Source organism: Aspergillus nidulans, chromosome VIII (genome assembly GCF_000011425.1).
Source record: "Aspergillus nidulans FGSC A4 chromosome VIII".
NCBI classification, from domain to species: domain Eukaryota; kingdom Fungi; phylum Ascomycota; class Eurotiomycetes; order Eurotiales; family Aspergillaceae; genus Aspergillus; species Aspergillus nidulans.
The window spans coordinates 1,985,304-2,010,792 of NC_066264.1; the positions used below are offsets into that span (position 1 = coordinate 1,985,304).

At 50.6% G+C, this 25,489-nt stretch overlaps 6 protein-coding genes across 6 annotated transcripts, besides 1 other annotated feature; 3 read left to right on the plus strand and 3 right to left on the minus strand.

Annotated features, from left to right (window-relative positions):
* Window positions 1-25,489: part of a sequence feature (contig 1.14 1606..364334(-1)) that runs on past both edges of the window.
* ANIA_00929 (putative choline kinase) lies at window positions 323-3,248 on the plus strand (the record flags this gene model as incomplete). Its single annotated transcript, XM_653441.2, has 5 exons — window positions 323-688; window positions 933-1,851; window positions 1,901-2,420; window positions 2,475-2,618; window positions 2,670-3,248. Exons 1-5 carry the CDS (start codon window positions 658-660, stop codon window positions 3,246-3,248), a joined length of 2,193 nt encoding a protein of 730 aa, XP_658533.2. The 5' UTR covers window positions 323-657.
* On the plus strand, window positions 10,034-11,856 carry ANIA_00928 (putative C6 transcription factor RosA-like; the record flags this gene model as incomplete). Its single annotated transcript, XM_653440.1, has 3 exons — window positions 10,034-10,143; window positions 10,193-10,495; window positions 10,545-11,856. 3 exons carry the CDS (start codon window positions 10,034-10,036, stop codon window positions 11,854-11,856), a joined length of 1,725 nt encoding a protein of 574 aa, XP_658532.1.
* Window positions 12,946-14,204, plus strand: ANIA_00927 (putative 26S proteasome-associated ubiquitin C-terminal hydrolase; the record flags this gene model as incomplete). The annotated part of the gene is made up of 4 exons (XM_653439.1): window positions 12,946-12,969; window positions 13,092-13,172; window positions 13,238-13,332; window positions 13,391-14,204. 4 exons carry the CDS (start codon window positions 12,946-12,948, stop codon window positions 14,202-14,204), a joined length of 1,014 nt encoding a protein of 337 aa, XP_658531.1.
* On the minus strand, window positions 14,874-18,054 carry ANIA_00926 (karyopherin-beta family protein kapC). The gene is made up of 3 exons (XM_050613277.1): window positions 17,866-18,054; window positions 15,049-17,664; window positions 14,874-14,996 (listed from the first exon to the last, which is right to left on the minus strand). Exons 1-3 carry the CDS (start codon window positions 17,965-17,967, stop codon window positions 14,895-14,897), a joined length of 2,820 nt encoding a protein of 939 aa, XP_050469105.1. The 5' UTR covers window positions 17,968-18,054; the 3' UTR covers window positions 14,874-14,894.
* ANIA_00925 (SacI domain protein) lies at window positions 18,740-21,882 on the minus strand (the record flags this gene model as incomplete). Its single annotated transcript, XM_653437.2, has 3 exons — window positions 21,522-21,882; window positions 20,693-21,453; window positions 18,740-20,641 (listed from the first exon to the last, which is right to left on the minus strand). The coding sequence occupies exons 1-3, from the start codon at window positions 21,733-21,735 to the stop codon at window positions 18,740-18,742; spliced, it is 2,877 nt and encodes a 958-aa protein (XP_658529.1). The 5' UTR covers window positions 21,736-21,882.
* ANIA_00924 (DUF803 domain membrane protein) lies at window positions 22,591-24,228 on the minus strand (the record flags this gene model as incomplete). Its single annotated transcript, XM_653436.1, has 6 exons — window positions 22,591-23,071; window positions 23,117-23,408; window positions 23,471-23,631; window positions 23,696-23,931; window positions 24,021-24,046; window positions 24,099-24,228. The coding sequence occupies 6 exons, from the start codon at window positions 24,226-24,228 to the stop codon at window positions 22,591-22,593; spliced, it is 1,326 nt and encodes a 441-aa protein (XP_658528.1).

The window sequence follows — 25,489 nt, forward strand, 5'->3', positions numbered from 1 at the left end:
GAATGCGAGATGACGCTGCTTATTACATTCGCATGCAAATCATGCGTCGACCTAGAAACTCAGTTGGTCACTTCTCTATAACTCTATAAGGTGCAATTGTTGGAGTATGATCAACTTGAAGTTTTCAACTTGGGAACCTAAACAAGTCCGCTGATAAGCCTGATTATAAGGTGATTTTAAGTACTTTCGCCTTCTGGTCTTGTGATCTCCCTACGCGACTTGACGCCCCTACGCAACAACCAGCACATTCGTCATCTGGGCCATTTGATATATGTACAGAGTATACCTACCTTCCTCCTTTCGATCTTTCATCGCTGGAACCGTCCCTGTCGAATCTGGTTCTTTGTGCTCCACAAGCCGACCGCTGCTTTCTAAATCCCACATCATTTCTTTGGGCCCGCTATCGTGCCCCCACCCGGTACCCCTCGTCCTCAGCGCTTCTTCTCTCTTCTTTTCTCTTCTCAGCTGTTAATATACGCTGTCCTCCTCCTCGTGCATCACTGTCGCTCTGAAAGACTGCTGAGCGAACAAAGGCTGTTAGATGTTCGAACCGGCGCTGATAAGCCTCTGCGACAAGTGAAACGTGATCGACTTCCACCCCCGGACGAGCTACTCTGGACTGGACTAATCTTATCCTTGGTTCCGAAGTGCTTGGAGATGCCTTCATTCACTGAGCATGAGCTTCAAGGTAGGTGTCCTGATTCCTTTGTTTGCCATCGTGCCTGGCTCTTTTTTTTTTTTTTGTTCTTGGCTCTGCCGGCCAATAGTAGTCGTATCTAGTAACCTCCGCGGGTCCTGCGCTGGTAGTCTTATGATCTCATCACCCACTTGACACAAAAATTTCCCTACGCATCTTTCTGGCATCACTTTATCTCTGGGTGTTCAATGGCCCATATCAAGAGCATTCATGGATTCTGACAAGTCTGCAAAAGGCCACTATCTAGGTGTCGAGACTAGGCTGCCCTCCGCCCAGAACCCCAGTCAGGACTCTGCAGCGACTTCCGAAGCAAATACCACCAGACAGCGTCGCGTGTCTGTTAGTAAGGTCACCGTACGCCAGAGTTTTCACTATCCGACTTCCGCAGGCGCTTTGAACCACCAAGTACCCAATGCGAACGAATCGGTAACGAAAGAAGACATTGACCGCTGGCTCAAGCAGAGTGAGGAGGAATCGCGCCATAACCTCTTCAGTCAGGTGTACGAATGGCTCTCGCGCGAAAAGTCCAAACGCAAGCATTCGAATAAGTCCAACGGATCGACAAACGGCTCCGGTAATGGCTTTGACGGCGAGGGTGATGCACATGGTGATGGCGCCCAGTTGACGAGGACTGTGTCGCAGGGCTCTGACACTACCCTCGCACTCGACGCCCTGGAAAAGATTCTGCTGCAATACGCTTCTAGATATGATTCCCGAACTATGTCTACTTGTTCCTCACGTCGATCCACGCGCCGGCGTCATCCGATTAAAGGCTTACGGAGAGGCTCTGTTTCCGAGTCGGATTATGAACTCGACCCGATCACTCCTGCCGTGGACGCAGTTCTGGACAACTCGAGGACGTTATCTTATACTGGTGGTGGTGTAGAAAGTGAAGACGGCGATGCTGCTAGCATTACGCGAGCTAAAGACCGAGAAGCCTGGGTTGTCTTCAAGAGCGAACTTCTCCGCTTGACCCATACGCTGCAGTTGAAGGGTTGGCGAAAGATCCCAATGGAGCTGGCAAGTGAAATTGACGTGGTTAGGCTCAGCGGTGCATTAACAAACGCTGTTTACAAAATCACCCCTCCCCAGAACATTCCGCCCCCCAAAGCCGAAGATGGATCTTATACGCTGGTACCTAGGAGACCTCCTCCGTAAGTGACTAATGACCCAGTCTTAATATTCTCCCTAATGTGCTTGCAGGAAACTTTTGTTACGTATCTATGGCCCACAAGTGGACCATCTTATTGATCGAGAGAAGGAGCTACAGATTCTTCGACGCCTGGGACGGAAGAACATTGGGCCCAAGGTGCTAGGAACGTTCAACAATGGCCGGTTTGAGGAGTACTTTGAAGCGCGGCCCCTAACGCCGAAGGAGCTCCGGGACCCGTCGACGATGAAGCAGATCGCCAAACGCATGCGCGAGTTGCACGACGGTATTGACCTGCTGGATGAAGAGAGAGAGAATGGCCCAATGGTGTTTCACAACTGGGACAAGTGGGTTGATCGGTGCGAGCAGGTGATTAGCTGGGTGGATGCGGAAATCAAATCGCCGCTGAACGAAGGCAAAGCTGCGTCCGAGCCCTGGCGTAGACGTGGATATGTCTGCGGTGTACCTTGGCCCAAATTCCGCAAGGCCGTGGAGGACTACCGTAAATGGCTTATTGTGGACAGTGGTGGCGTACATGAGATCAAACGACAGCTTGTGTTTGGCCATAACGACGTAGGTTCTGAAACGGGTCGTAGCTTACCATCGTTGCTAACGAACTTCTTGTAGACACAGTATGGCAACTTGCTGCGTATGGAGCCTAGCCAGCAGTCTCCCCTTCTCCTCCCGCAGAACGAGCATAAACAATTGGTCGTCATCGACTTTGAGTATGCCTCAGCGAATACTCCCGGTTTAGAGTTCGCCAACCATTTTGTGAGTCAAAGCAACATGATCAAAATTCGATCTCACTAACTCTTTCCATAGACTGAGTGGTGCTACAACTACCACGATGCCGAGAAGCCGTGGGCATGCAATAACCAGCTGTACCCGACACCAGAGCAACAGCACCAATTCGTCACCGCATACCTGACACACAGGCCAGGGCTAGGCAGCCGCGTCTCCCCTTCGATAACACCCATAATGCGCCCCCTTTCCGCAAGCACGCCCACAATGACACCGCTGGACCTCAACGCAACCAGCCCCGACCTTGCACCCCAGCGGCCGCCAGATAACATCGAGCGCAGTGCACAGGACACTCTAGAAGCGGAGACCCAGTTCCTCATCCGCCAAACACGACTTTGGCGCGTTCTCAACTCAGCGCAGTGGGTGGCTTGGGGTATCGTTCAGGCCAAGGTCCCCGGAATGGAAGACGACGGAAGCTCGACTCCTACGCCGCCAGTAGACAGCGATGTCGACGAGTCAGATGAGTTTGATTATCTCGCGTACGCGCAGGACCGAGCTTTCTTCTTCTGGGCGGATCTAGTCGCTCTAGGATTTGTGCAGAAGGAACAGCTTCCAGAGTCGTTGGCTGAGGTTGTTGACGGGAGGATACTTGAGTACTAACTGATTGACCGGCAAGTACATTGATGGTTATAAATTTTTATCCAGTCAGAGGGAGAATAGGGCATATGTTCCTCCTCTTCCCATCTTGCCTTTTCTCCCCTTGCATGCTCGTTTGTTCATTCTTGACCCCCTTATTATTATGTTGCGATACCAGACATACAATGCCATGATTAATGAGCCATGATACCATGTACGAGCTTGTGAGAAATCGTCAGCATCAAATCGGAATAGTCCACCACTTTCTGGTGGAAGACATACCATAACACCGCTGTTGGGGGAAACAGTACATCACCCAGCGTAGTATAACGAATTCCCATTTGACAGTCAAGGAATTGACATGACGTTACCCAGAGTGAGAAGAGTGACAACGCATTACCTGCTTCCACCGGTACGGACTTCTATTGCGGGTTATTTACAAAAAGAGATAGGAGATACGAGGTATGGCTAAATCTGATACTGGCAGCACATATTCGCTTGCGTTTCATGTCTACTTTTAGGTACTGGTTTAACGGCTTTCAATCCGGCAACAAACGCGCGACCCGCCCATGAGCCAGTGCAGGTGTCACTTGTAAGCTGTTTCTTCTCTGAGACTGGTTGAGGGACGCAAACTTCAGCTCGGTTGTTGATCGCCCATTCTATATTTGGATTGTTGATATCAGCGCGCATTGATTTGTTCAATAATATTAAGGGAAGACGCGGTAGACGGCCCCATGGACTGTATTTATCCCGACGTTCCACTTTTAGTAGTATGTTTGGGCGTGGAATACTGAACCTCCAGCTCGTATACTGCAGGCCAAAAAATGCAGGTTAGCCCGAAGTGGTGGAACTACAATCTGGACCGCGGTTTGACAGTGGTAGACTAGTCCCTAACATCGATCAGCAGCCAGCTAGCTTTTGTCCTGACTATACGCGTAAATAGTATGAACTAAGTGCTGTATCCCAATCGTATGGTAGACCTAAAATGACTGGGATTATCGCAGAATCAGTCTACTTTGAGATTGGCGGGGAAGAGGGGGTCCTGCAGGTTTGGCATATATGGTACTTTCAAAACGAGGAAGCTACTGCAGCCCCCGACATTTTTCTTCTTGGGGGCTCGAGCCGGTTGTTTGGAGTTGGACTACTAGCTTGATTCAAGTGATTGACAGGGTGAAGAACCCCGACAGCTCTATTTTTGGCTCGGCTTGTACGGACGACATTCCGTCGTTGATTGTAGACGCATTGGATGGTAAATGCTTGCCCATCAGAATGGGGAGAAGTTGCAGGTAGATTGCACAGTAGCTGTATCGAACTATGTAAGGCGGAGTGCTACTGAGAACCCTACGGAGTAGATTGAGTTCAGGGTCGACACTTTGAGGACGAAAATAGAACGGAGGATGGAGGCGAGATGGCGATAGGTCGTTGGGGCCATTTAAGCTTGTCGCTCCATCTCGCGGGGCGGCGTATGGTGGAGGAACTCAAGCTGTGCGACTAGCAACGCGTGAGTATGACGATTGACGAGGTTATGAGAGACCGTAGAGTCTGTGATGTAAGTCGGAGTATAGGATGGCTCACCGACGAATATGGGACCCAACCCAGAAGTTGAGTCACAGACAGACGGGAAGATATGGGCCCACTCAAGCTTGCTTCGAGTGATCTTAATTTTATTCTATGACAGACCCCTCCTGGGACACGAAAGGACGAATCATAGCCGGCGAGCGCGGTATTCTTAGAAACGAACTAGATTTGGGTGCTGACATGGACCATGGCCATCCACGATCCTGGTTGCAGGATTGGATCGAGGAGCTCTGGCGAACTGCAGTGGCAGGGAAATGCCCATGATGTGCGTTGGTGGGAACCCCCCAGCGGCCTTCATTGGGCGGGACAACTGGTGTAGAGGCCACGGCCAATGGCCCAAGAATAGAAGCGTTGGAGAAGAGCGCACGGAGATACTCCGTGCTCCGTACGGACTGTGAGTCCGTGACAATGTACTCTGGGTTTGGTCCCTTACAGATCATGGATGACTGCAGTGAACATTCCCAGACGAAACCCGCGTGGTGACAGGCAAGTGGTATCGAAAACAGTCAACGGCTGCTCATTCGGACGTCTCCTGGTGAGATTATGCAGGTGGCTGAACGTCGAGAAAAGCCGCCTATCAATCGGTGAGGCAGAATCCGTGCCCGTGCCCGTGCCTGTGCCCTGCCAGTATCTTGATTCTCTGTTGACCATCTTGCGGAACCGCTTGAGTGATCGAGGCTGGTCAGTGGAGGCTGGAGCGAGCGAAATAAAGTTGCAACCGTCCAGATTGATGGTCTCTAACAAGCGGTGATTAACAGCAGGCTAACTAGAATAGGCGCCATCTCGCGAGATGAAACTAATTTCCCTGACGCCAGTCTGCTAGGGGCATGGCAGCCTTGCTGTTGCAAACCTCAAGTCGGCCAGGCGGCCGCGATCTGCCTAGAAGCTACCCAGCGCGGTGAGTGGCCAGAGCCAATCAGATGCGAAGTTTCCTTTGTGGACATTGATTGGTTCAGACCGTCGGTATCCCGAACAGGTCTAGCGCAGAGCTACTCTGGACATGAGACTGGACTGGACCTGGATTGACAATCGATACTCTGAGATCAACAGGAAGACGGGGCACCGGAAGAAATCCTGCACCGCTCCTTTTGGCCCAAGTGTCTCTTCTCACGAGTCGTTTCGCTGGTCGTTGATCGGTCTGAAGAGGACCGCTGTATAGCGACCGAAATGACTCACTCAGTCTGCCACCGACTTAGTGAGGCCATTCTGTGCGGGCAGGGTCACATGGTTTCTTTGTTCCCGCTCCCTTGACTCTCGGTCACAGCGCACTCACAATCCCCTAGGCATCTCTGCTTGGCGTCCATCCACATCATCTCATCTCTCGCAGGTCTGACCCCCGGAAAACGTGGCAGGAGCGCTGCTGTAAGACTCATGCATGCAGCTGTCTCGTTCTTGCCGAATCAGAAATTAATTATGGGCTTCACCCTTAATGATACATTCTGATCATTGAGCCTTGTCAGACAGTCAAGTCCGTGGCTACCTATCCTTGCCGATAAGCCCATTGCTAATCGAACCGAGCATCCAAAAGGAATCGTCTATGATAATGAGATTCTGGGATAATCGATTTCGGCCGCATGCTCCGGATATGCCTGTTCAACAGTTCGTCCTCAATATTGGGAAGGTGGAACCTGTGAATTACTAGTTTCGAGTATCGACAAATGCCCAGTCCGATCATGATCGGCCCTGTCACCCTCAGCAGTCACCACTATATTCCTTTTAACCTACGATGGCTTTCTTCATAGCTATGGTTTCCGTTAGCTCATCTTAGCCAGCGGAGCAATGAGCACGCAGCTTGCACCGATCCACTGGACCTTTTAATTATTATTATTTTTTCTTTTTTTTTTTTTCTTTTGGCCCCCTAGTCGACCTGTCCATAGGTGTGCCAAGCAGCCTTGTCCTGAGCTTCCCGTTCTGATCATATTTAGCGAAGCTGACATGGACCAGGCTAGTTCTGCTGTTTGATGATGTTTCACAGTCTCATCTTGCCAGTTAGTGACAGTCGTCGCAAACCAGAGGATCATCGTCTCAGAATCGATAGACTGCTTAGACCGCATCTACCACTCGTCATTACGTATCTCGCTGCGGCTGAACCCTGTAAAACCTTGCAGCTCTTCTTGCTAGTACTGGTTTGTCTGCCGCAAAAAGTGACCTCGGAGTGCAGGCCCATGCAAAATCGTCCAAGCTGCATGCATTCGAGTCCCAAGTGGACCAACCGCTCTGTAGGGTTCCTTAAGCCCCGCCTCATCGGGCTCATAGTCTCAGCCGCAGAAGGTCGGAGGGTGAATGACCATTGACACGTTACCACCATCTGCTGTCTTGGCTGAAGGCTCACCCCATGCCAATCACCACCCCCCCTGGCATTGTTCCAAGCTACACATGACGAGGGAAAAAATAGTATCACTAAGCGTCTTAGCGCACTATACCGACCCAATCTCAAGGGTCATCTGAGCTCGCTAAACCAGGACGGGACTATGGCGAGGGCATGCCAAGCAAGAGCACCGATTCTATTAGGTACGTGCTCGACACCGATTAGGCGAAGGCTTGCCAAGCCTGCGTGGTTGATGTAGAGCACCCTCAATCTCAGTTGCACAGGTGCAGCATGAAAAAAATGGTAAAACAGTTGATCCTGAACCAGTTCTGGGAACACTAGACGACTCAGCGCATGCAAATTCAGTATATCGTACCTCAACTATGGCCTGGGTCACGTAATCCGTCCTAACTAGCTCCTCTAAACTACCATGTTTTTGGACCAGGTTGGACTTGCGGTTCTAGAGAGCGCGATCTCGCAACACGTCTTGCAGAATGGTGCCTGGATTGTGCAGCAGAGAAACGCGCCATTTACTCATGACTTTGAGCAGCATCGCAGCCTTCTTGGCTCTGGCGCCCGATTTGAAAGGAAATAATCTTCAAGCCCAGGAAGGCAACCCTAGTGCGGTTTAGCCTTTTTAAGGTTGTCTGCCCACAGGACGATGAAGTGCTCCACGGTAACGCCTTAGTGTCATGCTCTGCTTCCTAGCTCCCACAGTCATTATTCCGAGGACCCTCTAATTACAACCGGGATTTTTCTCCTGGTCTCCTCCAGATGACTGGGCACTGCGCCTGCCTCGCAGGCAATCCTAGAACCTGTACCAGTGTCCGTCTGACCTAATTATTGCGAACGAGCCGAGATTCTGTCAACGGCTTTCGGGCAACAAGACGGTTGAGAGTCAAAATGTCAAAGCTTCCTCTTCAAGACGAACCCATTTGGCCAGGAATCCTTGGGCCGTCAACAAGCGATCATCTTGACTGAAAGAGGCAAGATCGTGGACTATCGCCGACCGCCCTGAGCTGAATCGCCAACGAGACGATTGACAGGGTCTAGCTCGCTCTGGCCGATGAGACTAAGGGGACCCCCCCGAATCTGGTAAACTAGACGTCAAGCGTGCTGACGGGCGTCACGTCTCAATCAAGCCAAGGACTCCCGACCAGACTAGGAGTAGAGAACAATGACAAGGCAGCATCGGATCGAAGGATCGAGAGTCCAACTCACTTCACTGCCTCTTGACTGCCATGATGCCCATGACTGCCTTTTGACGTGCGGGTGATTCCCAGCGAAGCCTGACGAGTGCCTTGGGTCCTTCAAGGCTGACTTGCTGGCTTGCCCGCATTTGCCCGCCTGCCCGCCAGCCCGACACGTTTAGTAGATTCAGTGAACCACAGGACAGAAACGCGCCGTTGGACTTGGTATGGAGGCGCTCTGCGCTCTTGACCTTTTTTCTCCAAGATTATTGCTTAACTGATCGCCACTTTTCCTGTCGGTGGTCCATTTCCGCATGCGTGGAGTAGGCGAGGGCTAAAGTTTGGCCGATCTGTGGTTGACCCTGGCCGCGGAGTTGGATGGTTCAGACCCTGGACGGGAAAAAGAGGAAGAGATCCCGTCTGATTGATCACGTCCAGAGGTAGTCAGCCCATCCGATTCTTGCTAAACTCTTGCTAAATTCTTGCTGGATCGACAGCAGACCGACCCAGAGTCTGGCACTGAGCACTGTGACACGGTCGACACGGCTGGCGCTGTGGACACAGTTGACACTGGACGGTTGACATGATGGTTGACACCTCGCTTGCACCGACCCGACTGATAGACGCTTACTTTTGATGCTCGTCTCATCGTTAAAAGGGGTTAAACTCAGATTGGGCCTTGGGGCTGAATCCTGACGGCAGTCGGAGGAACGTCCCACTCGCTTGGGAACGGGCGTCGGGAACGGGGCTCGATAGCTTGGAACGTTATGTGACAGATGGAGACTGATGGAAATTGGGTGCGTCCTGCATAGCCCCGTTGGCGGTGCCATTGGAGGCCGCGACACTTTCTTGAGTACTGGTTTGGGATTGGATCTGATTCTGGGGTTCAAGAGGCTCTTCCCACGTTCTGCACTCCTCGCAGCCATGCCTAGAGGGCCAGTCATGTCCCGACGATAATAATAATACAGGAAAGTAAAAAGATGCAGCCCAATCAGGCAACTCTCGCATTTCTCGGACTCCTTGGACTCCTGTCGAACGCAGTGAGTCTCTGACTGGCGTTCCGTGGCGTGTCCAGTGCTCTTCCAAAGTCCCAAGTCCCAAGTTCAGTTTGCTTTTTCTCTCCCTTTCTGTTTCCAGCATCTTGAAATTAATCTCATTCGATTTTCTTCGATTATTTTATTCCTCTCTGATCTCTACCCCCCTCCACTCCAGCTCCCCTAGACGGAGGCCAATAAGAATAACCTTTTGCTCCTTCGTCTTCTTCTATAATAATTCACCAGCTCCCTCCGCTTCTCTTCTCTCCTGTTCCTGACTTCCTGTCGTATTTGCTGCAAATCCTCGCTATAAAAATAAACTGCTGGCTTACCGTTTTCTCGTATTCCCACGTGCTTGCCTCAACCACTTGCTTCATCTTGCTTCTCTCAGGCTCCTCCTCCTCGTCGGCCTCCTCCTCCCCACTCCAACCTGCCTGGGCTCTGCGGCTCGTGGTTATTTTTGGACTCTTCAATTTCGAACGGATCTCAATCTTCCTTGAGCACCCGTCTGGTTCCCCAGTCGATGGGTTTCTGATAAATATCCTCTTGTCCCCTCACCGGCTCTCGCCCACCTGCCCTAAACCACTTCGCCACTCATCACCACGCCATCTTTATCTCCATCGTGGTACTGTGGATAGTTGATTTCTATCCTGTCCCTTCCTTTCATCTTCACTCCTTGACTCTATCTATACCTGCGAGATGGCTGGTCCTGGCGGTGGTCCCCCCCGCAAGAGCCACACCAAGTCCCGGTTCGGCTGCAAGACTTGCAAGCGGCGCCATATTCGTTGCGATGAAACCTTCCCTCAATGGTATGCATCCTGACGTCCGAAGTCGGGCAGCCCTGGCTAATAGGAACAGCCGTAACTGCACCAAGCATAACTGTCGTTGTGATTATATGGACATTGCTACTGTACATGACGAGTCGACCTCAGTCCGCAAAGTGCCCGATCTTCTCATGTCTACGGAAATCGAGATGGAAATCAAGAACTGGCAGCTAACTGGGCTACCTCCGTTTCCTGAACTGATGCACTTTCCGCGCGATTGCTGGAGCAAGCTATCGCGGACGGACCTCCGTCTGATCCACCATATCATCGGGCTCTCGATCGACCTCCACCGGCGGGGGCTCAGTAGCTGCACTATCTGGGCCCAGAAGATGCCACTGTAAGTACCCGATCTGGATTCGAGTCTGGGGTCATTGCTGACGGTGTAGCTTTCTGTCTATTGCTATGTCCAACGACTTTGTAATGAGCTCCATTTTAACCTTATCTGCGACTCATCTTGCCTGGATCACCCACAACCAGGAAACCAAACAGCTAGCCTTCCACCATCGGGGTATTTCCATTCAAGGCCTCCAGAAAGCGATCAGCACTTTCTCCAAAGATAACTGTGATGGGATCCTCGCTGCATCGATCCTCCTGTCATGGCAAGATAGCGAATGGTCGAGCTGGGTATCTTTGCAGCAGGGTGTGACTTCTGTATTGGACTCGATGCCTCAGCTATGGAGGCAGGAGTCCGAGCTTGCCATGTTCCTGGAAAATCAACGGTTTTTAGCAAGCGCGAACTCTTTGGTCGTTTCTGGTCTCCGCTTCCAAGAAGAGGATCTGGCCAGTCTCGACCACACTATCATCACCCTCCAGACCATCCAAAAGCGAGTCGCACACAACCACGAACACTTTCGTCGACTCGGGGAATTGCTCGAGTTCGTGCGACATTTGCAGCGTGATATCCTGTCCTTGACTCCCGCTCAAGCCTTCGAACGCGTGCAGCCTCTGCGGCAGTGGCTATTCTTTCTCCCGCCAGCCATGCTTCGTGGAGGAGATGGTGATATCGGAGCCTTGGCTATTTTGGCGCAGTTCTTTGGCGTCGGAGTAGCTCTGGATAGTCTTTTACCCGACCTAGGAGGCGCCTATCTGGGTCCGATGTCCGTAGGACCCATCGAAGAAATCTACCGCACTATCTACGCAAGGAATGCCACCACCCCCTTTAACCCTGACGTACAACTGGCTACTTCCATCATGGATCTCCCTCGACATCTAGCCGCTAAATACAGAGCCCGTCTACAATGGTCCCCCCGAACGTCTGTCGAGTACTACTCGCCGCCGCCGCCGAGTCCCTTCCAAACGGTGCAGGACTTTCGTCCAGCAGCGTCTCCATCACCTTCATCTGTCTCGGCTTCTTATACCGCATATACCCCACCACTGCAGTCTCCCCCGGCGGTGACGATTGCGAGCTCACCCTATGAGGTTTCCGCGTCGTATGCAACGGCGCCAGGCTCAGCGAGCCTCTATCCCCCTGCCCAACTTCTCTCGGACACGCGGGAAGAACCCTCTGATTGCGGCCATCCGGGGTCTCTACAGCACTCCCCGCCATATCCTCCCTCGTATCTCGAAGACATAGTTTGCGGGGCTCGGGTGGATGGGGGCCTTGCTCTGAGCCCTTTGGAGCTCTACGAAGACCCCCACTCCGTTGTCCATGACTACGGCACACCAGAGTCCATGTGGCCGGGAGGCATATGCACATAGCTTCTCTCTTTGTTTTATTTCTTTCTCATCATCTACTTCACAAAAGGCATCCAGGTTGAGCTTGGGTTTGCATTGGCTTACGGCGATAGAAAGGGCAGGATTGATTCCTCAAGGTGGCATGTTCTTACTCTCATCTCATCTCCTATACCCCGAAGCAGGGACGAACTCTATCTCCAGAAAATAGTCTGCTCTAAGACAGAACGACTATCGGCCAGACAGCGGGTCGCTTCGAAAATACTGGAGAAGACATGTGCGATATACCCATTACTTTTTGATTATTCTGGCGTCATTTGGGCGGAAAATGCGGGAACATGAAACGTCTGGATACTCCCAATAACTATTTAACAATACATGACTATATTTGTGCTCAAACAGTCTGGGTTTGGCTTGAATACAAATCTACAAGAGCGGTGACGGCAAAAGTAGTTGAACCTAAAAGTTATAAATAGACATAGAGACCTCAGGACGATCGACAGCCTACTTTCTACTTCTGGAATTTGCCTTTTCGCATTTCTGGAGCCGCCTGTAAGAGTGAAATGAAGGACCATGGGTGGAAAAATCTACCATGACCTTTTGGAGTAATGGTAAACATGCCACGGGGATCATCGGGAGGTGATTGTTTTCTTCCAGTGGACTTTTGGCCTCAATAACCCTGTCTAAAGAGTTCTGTCACAAATTGGGGCAATTCGTGGTACTCATTTCTAAATAGATTCCCAATCCAGTAACATCCGAGGATTGAGATACGCCTCGAAGTATAACGTCACGCCCTTCCTGCAGTTCCATGGCGTGCTTTCGCCTACCGACCAAACTGACTTCATTATTGAAGGGCCCGAAACGATACTTACAAGGAAATCTCGCTTCTCACTCATGGCAAATCCATAATGTAGATCGCTGCGTCATGTGATCACAGATCAGTGGGAGCTTTTCTCATTACATGAGGAAAGTCCGAAGATTGCCCGTCCCCAAACTCAAGCTTACTTGCTCCAACCTCCCAAAGGCCCATCTAGACGGGTGGGGGTGATAGTGGATATTTGCCAGCTTTCGTGATGTCTAACCGCACCGGGACCCTCGTATTCGGCATCTACCGCCATGCCCGATATAGAAAGCGACTGGGTTAGTATCCTCTAACCTATTTTGGCTAGATTTGAAAATTAATGCAAACAGGACAAATAGAACAAACATTTGCCCCAATGTCATCACATCGCCGCAAACTTGTTTACAGAGCATGTGTCTAGATAGCCAAGCTATACAGCTCAGCACTTCAAACCAGGAAAATGGCGGACACTGCTGGCTGGAGCACAATTGAGTCTGATGAGGTGCGCCCAGATCTTGGTGTAATCGGTTAAGAGGATGGACTGGCTGATGTGCTTCCGTTTCGCAGGGTGTCTTCACCTCTCTAGTCGAGAACCTCGGCGTCAAGGGCGTGCAGTTCGAGGAGCTGATCTCGCTTGATCCTGATACCATACGCTCACTGGGGTGCATACTCAACCTACACTTACTTCCTCTCCAGAAGACTAATTTCACACTGCAACAGAACAGTTTACGGTGTAATCTTTCTTTTCAAATACCTCCGCCAAACACCCGACATTAACACATCCTCATCCGCCGACGGCACCCCAACCGACCCTTCCACGCTCCCACCCTCCTTCTTCTTCGCTAACCAAACTATCCAAAACGCCTGCGGCACACAAGCGATTCTCTCCGTCCTGCTAAACCACGACACCCCTTCGCCAGAGAACAACAATGACCCCATCACCCTCGGCCCTGAGCTTTCCTCCTTCAAGGATTTCACGACGGGATTTCCCTCGGACCTGCGCGGCGAGGCGCTTTCAAACTCTGAAGCAATTCGTACCGCGCATAATGCGTTTGCGCGCGCGAGCCCCTTCGTCGATGAGACGGTGCGGCCGCGCGACGAAGACGAGGAAGGCGACGTGTACCACTTTATTGCGTATACGCCTGTGAACGGGACGCTGTATGAATTGGACGGATTGCAGGCGAGCCCGATATCCCATGGGCCGTGTGATGCGAGCATTTTTCCGGAGAAGGTGATTGAGGTTCTACAGAAGCGAATCGCGCGGTATCCTGAGACGGAAACGAGGTTCAACCTCATGGCTGTTGTGAAGGATTTGAGGATCCGGGCTGCGGAGATGGGGGACCAGGAAGCACTTAATACGGAGGAGAGAAAGAGAGCTGGTTGGGCTTGGGAGAATTCTTTGCGCAGGAGTAATTTTGTTGGGTTTATTGGAGAGGTGCTGAAGGGGGTTACTAAGGTGAAGGAGGAGGAGGGAAGTGTGGAGGAGTGGGTTAAGAGGGCTGAGGCGGAGACGGCAAGGAGATTGAGGCGTTAGCCAGCTTTCCTCTATTTTCAGTATGGACGATTTGGATCATGGATGAATGGTCTTTGTATTATACTCTGCAGTCCCTGGGAAGTAGGATGCTGCATTTACGGGTTCTTGCCACACCTTCATCACCTAGGTACTACACCTCATGGACCAACAACAATTCATTCGATTCGAAGAATGGATTTTGAGAAGAAAACAATGCCATCCATGCATCAAAAAAGACAAGTTGCCGTAAAAAAGAAATCTACCTAGTATGCTACCTAGTCTATCTAACGCAACCCAGATATACAAATCATCATCATAAAGCTGGCTATTACGTGTCTCTCACTCCGAGCCTGAACCTAGCGAGTATCAGGCCAAGCCCAGAACCAAGGCCTATAGTCCAGTTCCACCTCTTCCATATATCATATGTAAATTTTCCAGCATGAGTTACATATAATAGATGATTCCAGTCCAGCTGCCTGTTGCTGCTGCTACCGCTCCTCCTTGAATCCAGACCAGACCGCAATGCCATTAATCAATAGATGGGAAATACTCGCGGGATCGCAAGAAAGAGGAAACAGAAAAAAAAAAGAAAAGAAAAGACAAAAAAGAAAAGAAACTAAGCAATAGATAAAACAGATGATATTTTATACGCCCTTCGCCTTAACCGACAATCTTGAGAGAAATGCAGCACAGAGAGAGACAGGAATAGATCTAAATCTGGTATACAGAACGGAGCTTCTGCGCAACAGGCGGGGGAAGTTGGGACATGAACGAATCGAAATCGGGTATCATATTTTTATAACCTTGAAGAACCTGTCACACCCCGTTAGTAAATCAGACAAACATGTGATTGAATCAGAGCTACCTGTTGAAATGAACTTTGAATGTCGTGGTATTCATCCTGGTGGAGCGACTTGCTGGGAAAGGCGGCAATCGCCTGGAAGTAGTCTACAAGGGAAGACTCCATGGCCGCTGGGTTCTTCATCACGACTTGGTTGAATCCGAGGAACGCCGAGGCCTTTTCCCGCGTAAAATCGATTCTGCTCATGGACTTCAGGAAAGTGCCAGCGTACTCAGCCAGTCGAGGTGCAAGCTGGTCAGAGCAACAAATGCCAAGCCGGCCTAGGGCCATGGCTGCATTCTCGTTGACCGAGTCGATGATCTCCTCGTTGTTAATGATGGCTAAGAGGCCGTGATACAGCTTCTCTGCGTATGGAGCGAGCGCGGCCTTCTCGTTCACGGCGATCTCACCGCAAGACCAGCAGGCGTTGTTTAACACGCTGAAGCCAGTGTGGCGGTCGTCGTCGCGGATCATGTCCAGATCCAGCTGCTTAATTAAAATTGGCATGATGTTGTTGATAAACGGTTCCAATTGTGGGAAGATATACATAGCACAATCGCCAAGCAGGGCGTAGGACGATTGGCGCACCTCGTAGTTTGGATCTTCCATGCAGAAGCAGAGAAGATCGAAAAATCGAGGCTGTGAGTTGACGATCAACTCACCGCTCTTGTTCGGGTCAATTGCTTGAATGATCGCGCTCAGCAGGTCCAAGCTGGTTACCAAAAAGTCCTTGTCAGGCTCGTCAATGGTGTTGTTGTTCACGGAGGCTACATATTCCTGCAGGTTCTCGTAAATAATCTTCGTACACCGCTGGAAGAGCGGTGGTGCAAATTGAGCAAATGTATCTCCATATGCTGCTGCCACATATCCCAAGCATTCCAGCAGAGGGAAGAGCTCCCGAGACTGGTCTGACACCTTGTTGTAGCGGTCGATAAGAGCGGGCATTAAAATCTCCACAAGATGAGGCTTGCCAAGCTCACCCATAACGCACTCGGCGAGAGTCTGCACGCAGTCATAGAGAATGTACATGTTGCGGTCCTTGTACTTCCCAAAGCAGAGCACGAACTGGCGCAAGATAGGCTCGCAGTATGGTATCAGGTTGGCGTCCGACTTCTCTTCCAGACTGGCAAAAGCTGAGGCGGCCGCCTCTTGGACCTTCTTGTTTCCGTCTAGCATGCGACGCAAAATGCCCTCCATCATGGGTTCGAAAAACCTAGCACGCTCCGCAGGGTCTGCGATGTGCGAAGCCCATTCAGAATAACGCCCGAGGCACCAGCAAGTGATTTGCCGCACAACGGGCTGCGTGTCGTTCAACAATGAAATGAGGTACGGAATAAGTTCAGGAAGGTGGGGAGTAACGGCATCCATACAGCCGTCGGCCACCGCACCGAGCGTCAAAACAGCGGCCTCTCGCTGCACCCACTGTTCATGACGCAGGGTTTCCTTCAAGTAAGGCAGGATGATTTCAAAAATAGGCTCGTGGTAGACGTTCGAGAAGACATCCAGTGCAGCGGCCGAGCACTTGCGTAAAGTCCATTCATCCTCAGGATCGTCTCCAAACTCGGAGTCCTCGATTTCGCCTTCGCTCAAATCATCGTCCTCATCCTCCGGCGCCTGCGCCGACGCATTCCCGTTCTGCTGTCCGCCGGCTTTGGAGACATCCATACGGCTGGCCTTCGACCGAGCAAACTGAGGTTTCAGATCTTCCTCACGATCTTCCACGTCAGCGTCCTCGCCTTCCCCGGCAAGCCGAATAGCTTCCTCCTCGTCATATACCATACTCTGTAGTAGCACCGGAACAATCTTGGGCATATGAGGCGCCAGGGGTTGTTGTAACGCAGCCTGTTCACCCGCAACCAGCCAAAACTCGGCCGCATCAAGGTTCAGTTCCGGGTCGATCTGGCTCTGCTGTTGCATAATGATGTAGTTGACCAGCCCATCCATGTGGGGAATAAGTTTCTCAGGAGCAAAGTCCACGAGCTGTGCAAAAGCCTGGCACACCGTGCGCTGGACCTCCAAAGAAGGGTCGTTGGACAGTTGGAACAATTGCGACAGGAACACATCCATCTGCGCAATCAAAGACTTCGGTCGGTGCGGGAGGAAGATGAGAATAGCTTTCAACGCCGACTCTCGGATCCGGAAGCTGTCGATAGAACTGAACGATAGCAGCTTCGGAATGATCACGTCCAAGGGGCACTGCCCGCTGTATTCCCGCTCGAGGATCTTGCGGTTATCCTCGCAGACCTTGAACAACGCCGACATGGCAGCTTCCCGAGTGGTCGTACTGGCATCTCCGGCCGGGTTCTCAACAAGCGTCAGCAACTCGTGGAGGACCTCTGGCCACGCCAATAGCCCCGCCTTTGCGATCAACTCTGTTATCACGATACCAGCGGAATTCCGTACTTGCCCGTTGTCATCGCGGAGCCCGATGAGGGTGGCTGACCGGATATATGCGAGAGAATCCTGGGGAATGGTGTTGTATGCAACGTGGATTTTCATCTTGAGGTTCATGGCAGCGGCAACGCGGACAATGTCATATTCGGCCGGCTGCATATTCAAGACGGACGGTTTCTGCGGGGTGCAAAAGAGGTAGGTAATATATTTAACATAGTCTGGAGATGATGTTGCTTGTACCAGCATCTGTCATGGTCGGAAATGCGCTCGTGTCAGTTCTCTCTCTCCAAGAAAAATTTCCAGACCGACGAAGCGCAATAGGAGTCCGTTGCGGTCGCAGACAGGAGAAACTGGGCATGTAATGGGGCTGCAAATAATGAATGACGCATGGGGAAGTTATGCAGAGGGAGTATATCATAGGGAAGGGAATACAAATGCGCAACGCACCTGTTCGGCCTGTTTTTGAGCGGCGCTGTTGTGAGAATTCAACGAATCCCTAAAGCAGTATGCCAGCTGCCCCAGCGGGCCCTCCTCAGGCTGCCACTGCATGGTTATAAGATTATAAGAAAAGCGGCGAGATCAGCCGGTAACAATTGAATCCCAATGTAGGGGAAAGAAATGGAAAATAAGGAGAAGAGAGGGGGGAGGGAGAGGAGACTCTGAGGATGGGAGAAGGCGCGTGGTGGTGGGTGGATTCAAATGTGTAGGCCTAGGAACCCCGCTGTGCTTGTGGGAACTTTGCTCCAAGCCTTTCCCCAGAACCAACGTCTAGGACTACTGCTTGCTGTGACCGCTTTGATAATGGCGCGGGAATATTATAACTGTTAAGAGACAGAAATACATAGATAAAGAAAGAAACCCTTCATCAGTGGCGTGTGCACGGTGCACAGCTGCAACAAGCAAGAAAGTTCAGCGTCAGAATATTACCACACGATTACGGGAAATACAATAAGGCAGTCAGTCTGATAGAGCAACCATTCTGGCATTTTAGAATATTGGAAGAGAATCTCCGTCTGCCTTCTCTATGATTTCATTCTTTCCGATGGTCCCTATGCTGGATTCCTATACTTCGATATTGTGTTCGAATTGTGGACAATACTGTAACAAACGGGCCAAACCCGCTCGACAGTTGCGCCAGCTTACCAACCACACTGGCAACCGCGTAGACATATATCGATTCAAAAATGATATAGATGGCATTACGCTGAGAAATTTCGTATATTACAAAGGTATTGATCACTCCACTCGTATCCCGAGTGCTCATTTCCGCACGTCCCAACTACCTCTCCAATATTAACAAATAACGTGAGCTTTAGTATACCTAAGCCCACACCATCTTTTTAATATCATGAACCAAGTGCTCCAAAAGCCCCGTCCGCTTCTTGGCCTCAGCGAGCGATATGATCTCAGCCGGTCCAATCACAGAGGGCCGGGGTTCATTTGCCGGCGTCTGCTCGCCGGCTCTCATGGCCCGCTCGATCTCTTCACAAATGGTTTGCACCCAGTCAATTTCACTCACTGTTGCGCTCTTCCGGCGCCGTGTCTGTGTCACCGAATTCGACTGTGGAAGAGCTTTGAATGCCATGATGCGTGGTTTTACCCGTTGCGGGCCCCTGAACCATGAGGACATGTCCCATTGATTGTCGAGTGCTTTCGGGTCGACTTCGCTCTGGAGAGACCGAGTGTTGACTCGGAGAGCGTTGTTGTCGCCTTCGCGGAACTCAATCACTAACCCAACATTGTGCTGTTCATCTGATTGAGCCTCTGTCAGGGTAGACGTTATATACGTGCCATAGTTGATCCGCGTTATTGAGCGCAAATCAATCCGCTCAAATGAAAGTACCTTGTCCGTGTTCCAGTCAAAGCGGCAGCTGTAGACAGCGGCATCCGTGAGGAGCAGAACCGACTCCTCGAATGGCAATGTTCTAAGTGTGTTTGGCTGCCGCGGCGTTAACATGGTCCAGCCGCCTAAGAACTCCTCAGACTGGTCGCTAATCACAATGCGGCAGCTGGTATCGATGGCATTTTGTCTGAGCTTCTGAACTGAGATGCCGGGATCTGCTGTCTGTAGCTCAGTCGCAAACTCCTGGAATACCTGAGTTGAGACATTGCCCAAAAGATAGTCGACGCAGGCCTGCGAAAAATAGTCATTGACGATGTTGTTGTAGTACCGAGACAGCGTCAACCCAAAGTCATTCAGAGCTCCACGGTAGTCCCGTTTCCTAGTCCTTGTATAGTCGCCCTTCAAAGCTGCTGTTGAGGAATACTGCTTGGAAATGGCATCACCATTGTCTGCCCACAATATGTTAAACCACCTTGTAGAGGAGTCCCCTCCCAAGTCAATATCGATACCTTCCTGTTTCAATGCGCGCTCCAGAGCCCATTGCCCGAAGGCGCACTGTGCGACACCTGTGCGGTCAAGGCAGTCCATGCAGTTGGTACGGACAATTCCCGTCTGATCTTGGATTATGGTGCCATTGTTCACTACAATGCTTTTGAATTCTTCCAAGGTATCTGCAAGTTTGTCGACGAGCCGGCTCACATTCTCAAATTTCATCCCTCGGCATTCATTATGAAAATCGAACCATTCAAACCCAAGTGGGACGCCGTCAATACCGCCAGACTGATTAAATCCCTGAGCATACTTCTCGTATTGCTCCCCAAGCTTCAGTTCCGGGACGCGCTTATCAACCAGAGAAACAGCTTGTATCCTCCCGTAACGTCGGCTTATAGTACGGAAGTGCCGTTCGAACGCCAATTTATTTGTTTCTGGCGAATGATGGAGTACAGGGACCGGTTTGAAGGAGTATGGAGACTGCGAGAAGTATAGCGGAATGGAACCCCGTAGCTGAAGGTACGAGTAAACATTATGGGAAGGGTCCCAATCCGGTACTGAGAGAATTTGCTCCGTTTCTACCGTGTTGGCGGTATTCCCGTCGTCATCCACTCCACGACGAAGATACCGTAGGCCTGGACGCTTCACAGATCGTCGTGAGATTAAGGTAAGAAGATAATTTCTTTTTTCGGCGGCTATTTTGACTTCTTCCACTTCCTGCTTCTCACCTAGAATGCGTGCCTCAGACGGTTCTGCCTCTGAGGATGGGTCGGTCTTTGCAGCAACGGTAAACTCGCTTTGACCAACAAAGCCCTGTACAAGTGGTAGGACAAATGGATGCATGCCTGCTGTAGTGAATGGAAGCATGAGGTTTTGGTTCCAGAAGTACTAGTCACACAGCTTAGTTCAGAAATACGAAACATGGGACTTCATACGCACCAACTCATCTGCAACCTTGTGGATTGGTAAGTGCCCACTTCCAGCCGACGGCTGAGAACTAATAGGCCTGGTGAGATCATAATCATACGAAAAAAAGAAGTTGCTTGAGGAAAATATCAGCTTCGAATACCGCAGCAACTTCGGCAACAACTCTATTGGTTTCGTTTCCGTAGGCGGCAGTAGTTCGCTGTTTTTCGGCGATGAGGAATAACTCGCAGATGCAATAGGTTCCTCAGTATTCGCAGCGTACGCCGAGCGTGCTACCACAGGATCATTCTCCTTGAATTCTACCATTGGTATCCCCACAGACTCTGTGTCCTCCTGCGTGTTCAACTCCGCAGTGCCGAGTCCTGGTAAGCCCATAGCCTTCCGCGACAACCAGTTTGCGGCGAAGCGCCCAAATCGAACCTTCTTGCCTATCATATTTTCGGTGATATTGCTACTGATGCTGTCGTTCCTCGGGTGGCGTGTCTCCCGAATGGGGGAAGCAGGGGCGGTGCTGATTTCTTCTGCATCACTCCCATCTGTCTCTGCCTCGGATACATCTGCTTCTTCCGAAGCTGTGTCATTGTAATCACTCTCTTCCCCCTGGAGGATGCTCTCCTTTGCCTGGAGTATCGCACGGCTGGCATCTTCCTGAGATGAAGTAGGGATAACTGCCACGTGTGCGATGCTATATATTGGCTTCCCTTGGATCTGGGCAACCTGCTGACGCTGCGTGATTGCAATGAGGAACGAGTACGACGCAACGGATAGGAGGCCTGCGATTATGGTAACGCATCAGAAAAACTCTTTTTCCCAATGGTTATATTATGAATGCAGTATTTACCGACAAGGCCGTAAGTCTCGAGGCTAGCGAAATCTTTCCTCACACTTAGGTCTGATGCGGGGCCCGATAATGATGCGATGCGATTCGTTTTGTAATCAATGCGGATTGACGTATAATCACCGTTGCCATTGTACCGAGATCCATGCCCCGGAGACTGAAGAATCAGTCCATCGACGGCTGCGAAGATGACTATCCTCCGTAGCAAGCTAGGCATATTGGTCACATTCCCTGTTGCTCTTCAGGTGTGCTGCCTCACTATGAAATTCGCTGTGTGGAATTTTTTGGACGACAAATAAACCTCTGGAAGCGCCAGGTTGTAAAAAACCTAGCCAGTACAGCAAAGATACCAGTATATAGTCTCCTGTATGCTCGTATACATTATCTCGAAGGTAGGGATGTGGGAAAACCGAGGGAACTTGAATGTTCGTAATAGGCTGTTTGCGGTTCACATGAGGTCGTCTTGTGTCATGCCCCCACCCAGCTGCTGATCTTCGTAGGAACAAGGTATAAACCATAATCTAGTCATTGCGCAAGGCCAGGGCATCATTCTATTACCAAGTATATCATCAACATCATCGAGTAATATCGCGACCTTTCGTGAGCTAGTCATTTTTTTCACAAAATTTCAGCATATGGGAGCGCTGGTTACTTTACGCGATAACTTATGACGTAGCCAGATAATAGAGACAAAACGCTTGGAATCTCTATCTCAAAACTGCCTTCAATGCATAGGTATATACAATCCAAATCCTTATTGCAAGCACTAACGCCTGCGTTTTTGCCCAATCAATGATAAATTCATACCGAAAAACAAACCATTGCAACTCCGGTCAAACGGCGTTAGTTGGACGCTGTTCCGGATTCTGATCATGAATTTCTTCTGCCATCGGGAGAATGTAAAAATACAAGGTACCGAATCTTATGGATGTCGGCCGGCTAAGTAAAGGTGTGATGGCAGATCGAGAGAATTGAAATCGAGTGCGGAAACGGACGCAAAGAAATGGCGTAATAACCTGTCGTCAATAAAGCTAGCACAGCCAGCAAGACAGCAGTGAAATCATGGGTCGTACTATAGATCGTCGTTCTTCTTCCGTGATTGGGATGTGCGATCTACCTCCTCGCTCCTTTTGAACGTGGGGCCGGGTTCTCCATCACTTTCTTCGGTCAACTCAGAGAGCCCAAAATTTTGGTTCTCGACGTCGTAAGAGCGGATAAGACCTTCCCGGTCACCACGTCCGCTCAGGAAGGCAATGCTCGAAGAACTTCGGCGATGCGGTTCGCCGCTCCTGCGCGCCTGCATCGACCGACGAGTTTGAAACCCTGCAATTCCGTCTGTGGGAACACCTTCATCGTCATATTTCGCATTCATCGAATGTCCGTCTGGATCGTTTCTTGAGATGTTCAGGAGATAGACCCCGGAGAATATAATCAGAAAACCGCAGAGTAGCGAAATGGTATTGACGGCATCCGTTGTATTGAATCCTTTGAACAAGATGAATGAGGCGCAGAGTGTGGCGGTGGTGAATGTGACATAGTACAAGGGATTGACGCTGGGCCCGTCAGATATGTCAATACTTGCAAGTAGGGTTACTTACATCGAGGTGGAGAACTCGTTCAAGGCCTTGTTGAAGTAGTTCATCTGCGTGAGAATGCAGAAGGCGGTAACGATGAGGAACACGTATGTCGAAGCATGGGTGAATTGGTTGTGGCCCCCTAGGGTAAGCTTCAGGGCAATGCCGAAAGCTTTAACAGACATGACGGAAACAGAACCAACGGTGGAGCAGATCGAAATATAGATCAGCGGATTCCTCTTCCCGTATATAGGGGCGACTCGGTAAATCATGACAGTCGCGAATATCGCGACAGCAAGGCAGTATATCAGAAATCCTAGAACAGCAAGGGTCAAATGTTAGGCAATCGTGAACGATATGTCCGGTGTTGAGGCGTACCAGGCTGGAGCGCATATTGCAAAATTTCGTCAATCGTATCAACTGGCTGATCCGGCGGCGCATGTAGGACGATAACCACTGATCCAAGCAAGCACATAGCGCAGCCCAGTTTTCCCAAAACGCCAAGCCTTTCTTTGAGGAAATAAGACCCTAGGACAGCGCTTTTAAGCGTCAGCAACGCGCCGGTTGATGCGAAGTTTTTCGTAGGACGAGGAAAGAACTCACCCAATCAAAACACTAAGCGCACCAAGGGGTGTCACTAGGATGGCTGGTGCAAATGCATATGCCGCAAAGTTGGCGGCCTCCCCAATAGCCACTGCGAAGTTGTCAGCTTCTCCTTCGCGATTCTTCAAATGCGGCTGTTCCGTACAGGTACTGACTCCAACCCACCACGTTGGGCTTTTCAGGTATGAGAACCCTTCACCTTCGAATCCATGTCGTTCTGTAGCGTGATTTAGACCCTATTAGAGATAAGTGAGCTGCGTTCCAGGCGAGGACTGAATCCGTATCGACCGGCGTAGGAAGTAAAGGCTAGTTGGTCTTAACGCACTATTTTGGTGATGACGAAGCTCGTGCCTAGCGGAATGTCAGCGCTATTTAAACCCGAAAAGAATCAATAGGTCCGTACCAATGGCCATCGTAGAAAGGATGGCCAACAACAGGCCGATATACCTGTTGATCGAGTCATCCGTTAGAATGCGACCGCCTAACACAGGGAGCAACAAGGAGCGAGGCGATGCGTACTTATCTGAAATCATTGTTGATGCGCTGTAGGAGCTAGGTGCTCCTTCTTAGTGAAAGCTCCAGGGCTAGCAGTTATTCGATGGAAGAAGTGCAAAACGAAGGGAAAGACCGCAGAATTGTGACGGTCGTTCAGAGCTGTAACAAAACACGGTGAGGGTTTGGAATGGGGACGCGGGTTGTACAACAAGGGCGGCGGTGAAAGGAATGGAGCGGCTGAAGATCCTGCAGCCTTAAGAATGAAACAGGACGGCGTTGATGAAGTTCGAAGACTGGTGAATGCTCGGAGGGACAGATCGATCTCGATGGTGGTCGATTCGGACTCTCGGAGGCTGGCTGCGGCTGGCCAGTTCTCTTGCTGCGTCTGCGTGCGGTGGGGTTTGCTGGCGCTGGTTCTGGACGCGTAAGTGGCCCAAGCGAACGAGAGCGGCAAGTATATGGAGTAGCAGCTCAACAAGATTGGTACTCTACTCTGTAGTATCTGCCCTGTATGAGGTGGAGAAGAGTGCAGAATCAAAGCTAGAGACAAAAAGACAACTAAACGAGGGAACTAGGGCCGAAGGGCTGGAAGGGCGGGTTGCAAAAAGGCCAAAAGTCCTCTGGCAAACTGGAGGGTCGCACCACTAAATATGCCTAGGTACTTAAGCTGATTGTCTGAGATTCGAGCCTACGCAAGCCGGGACCAGGCCCAAACAGAAATAGAACTGGGCCACTCTGCTCATACTCCTACGGGCAGCACAGCCTATGACTCGTGTCGTCTCCTTATAACTACTGATACCTAGATGATCATCTATGTATCTTAAGATTGTTATCTCCTTCGTCGAAAGTGCTGTCTCAGCAGGTTTTATTCTTCCCGGCAACCCCTCAAGACCAATTTTAACGATCGGTGTTTCATCATCGTCCAAGATAGCTGCGGGTTTCAATGATGAGGCTGAGCATCACCCCAGTAATGTTCGTTCTAGTTCATTCCGGCGTTCCGTGAGAGGAGACTCCAGGGAGAAATTATTGGATTCTCGATTTATACAACCTGCCTCAGCGGGCATTGTGAGCATGATGATAAGCCAAGACAGTTTATCCCCGAACCGCAGCCGTAGGTGGTTTCAGATCTACCCCGGCCGCTCTCTCCATTAGTACGTCTGTAAAATGTGAAAGCTCTATACCGGGTATATTTTATCCTCTATAGCTCTTCGCATGCTAAGTGCAGCCTACAAGACGGATGCTTGAACGAGCAAAATCATGCTAATCACTCATTGATTACTAGGATGGCGGGCCCTGTAG